We start from the raw sequence: 2,082 nt of genomic DNA, 5'->3' as shown, positions 1-2,082 counted from the left end.
CTTCCATCAGGTTACCCATCAACCACATAACAAGACCTGCCTCCCTTCCATCAGGTTACCTATCAACCACATAACAAGACCTGCCTCCCTTCCAGCAGGTTACCCATCAACCATATAACAGGCCCTGCCTCCCTTCCAGCAGGTTACATGTCAACCACATAACAAGCCCTGCCTCTGCTTCTTTTTAACCATTAACACCAATAAAAACCACAGAGGACAGTGCTACTATGGGCTAAAGGCTAACCCATAAATACTACTCCCTTTTATGAGGAAACCCACACACACACACACACACACACACACACACACACCCTCGCTGTAAACATGGCCGGTGTCCAGGCCACACCTGATTGGCTGGCCCTGGCGTATGATGTCATGGCTTCAGTGGGTCTGACCATGCTGCAATAAAATATATAAAGATAAGAGTGAACAACATCTCAACGGCAGAGAAAACGGGATATCTGTACCTGAGAGAAAGCACACAGAGATACACACACACAGAGAACGCATTGTGAGAAGCTTCGATTCCTGGATACGTAGACAAGGGAGAGGTGATCTGCTACAGGACTGAAGGAGAGAAGAAGAGAAGAAGATAAGGAGAGAAGGAGGAAAATTAGAGAAAAGGACTGAATACAGGAGAGAAGAGGAGAGGGTGTGAGGGGTGAAAGAATGTGAGAAATAGTTACAACCAAGACGTGTGAGGGAGATATAAAAGGAAGAAGTTGGAGATACTTAAGACCAAGAAAAAGAGGGAAATAATGAGGGAGGGAGTGAGAGTCTGAGATAGTGAAAGACAAGAGCAAAATAAAGAGACGGAGAAAGGAGTGAAAGAGTCACAGCTGAGAAGTGAGGGTCTGAGAGACGAGTAAGGAAAGCGATCAAGACGTCTGTGGAGTGAGTGACTGAGAACAAAGGCAAGTGAGAGAAAGAGGAGTGCCACCCTAATCCTCAGTGGGACTCAGCCAGTAGTGTGGTGCGATGGCGTCGTTTGCTCTGGAGCTGGTGGGGGTGATCCTGTCAGTGCTGGGCTGGATACTGAGCATAGTGAGCTGTGCTCTGCCCATGTGGAGGGTCACAGCTTTCATCGGAGCCAACATCGTCACAGCCCAGGTCTACTGGGAAGGGTTATGGATGAGCTGTGTGTTCCAGAGCACGGGACAGATGCAGTGTAAGGTCTACGACTCCATGCTGGCCTTGCCCCAGGACCTTCAGGCCGCCAGGGCTCTCACCGTGGTCACCATCCTCCTGGGGGTCGTAGCTCTCCTCGTGGCTACCATTGGGGCTAAGTGCACCAACTGCATCGAGGAGGAGGGGGTGAAGGCCAAGGTGATGGTGTCTGCCGGAGTGGCCTTTATCCTGGCTTCGCTGACCCAGATGGTGCCTGTGTCCTGGTCGGCTCACACCATCATCCAGGAGTTCTACAGCCCCATCATCCCCTCAGCACAGAAGATGGAGATCGGGGCGGGGCTGTACCTGGGCTGGGCCGCAGCCGCGCTGCTGCTGGTGGGGGGGGCTATCCTCTGCTGCAGCTGCCCTCCCCAGGAGGACAAACCCATTACGAGGTACTCAATCCCCCCCCAGAGCCGAATGGTGTATTCCGCAACTCCACGGTCTGCGGCCCCCAGCTCCTACAACAGGAGAGACTACGTGTGAGAAAGGGGCGGCGGGGGGGGGGGGTGTATTTGTTGGATTCTTATGTTAGAATATAAGGGATTGTTTCAACTGTTTGTTTAAATATACCAGGAGAATGGGTAAAATATTTAACTCCTTGGTCCATTCATGGAAAGGGAGATGACTTGAGCTTAGGACGGTTTGAGGTGACCAGAACTCTGAATCAAGTTTACTCTTATTCCTCTGGGACCGAAAAAAAAACAACCTTATACACTAATCAAAACAAAAATAGTTTGTTGTTTTATACTGTCTGGTTTACTTTCAGTTGTCAGGGACTCAGTTGTCAGGGACTCAGTTGTCAGGGACTCAGTTGTCAGGGGCTCTATTGTTTATTTTAAGTGTTGTTCTGTCCATGAGCTGTTCTTGTCTATTGATGTTCTGTATTATGTCATGTTTTGTCTGGACTTCAGG

At 49.9% G+C, this 2,082-nt stretch overlaps 1 protein-coding gene across 1 annotated transcript; it reads left to right on the top strand.

Moving 5' to 3' along the window:
- Positions 1-305: 305 nt before the first annotated feature.
- On the top strand, positions 306-1,862 carry LOC115204551 (claudin-3-like). Its single transcript, XM_029770216.1, has one exon. The coding sequence runs from the start codon at positions 979-981 to the stop codon at positions 1,651-1,653; it is 675 nt and encodes a 224-aa protein (XP_029626076.1). The 5' UTR covers positions 306-978; the 3' UTR covers positions 1,654-1,862.
- The last annotated feature ends 220 nt before the right edge of the window (positions 1,863-2,082 follow it).

This window comes from Salmo trutta, chromosome 12 (assembly GCF_901001165.1).
Source record: "Salmo trutta chromosome 12, fSalTru1.1, whole genome shotgun sequence".
Classification (NCBI taxonomy): domain Eukaryota; kingdom Metazoa; phylum Chordata; class Actinopteri; order Salmoniformes; family Salmonidae; genus Salmo; species Salmo trutta.
The sequence above is the reverse complement of the archived record's forward strand: the minus strand, read 5'-3'. Positions and strand labels throughout refer to the sequence as shown.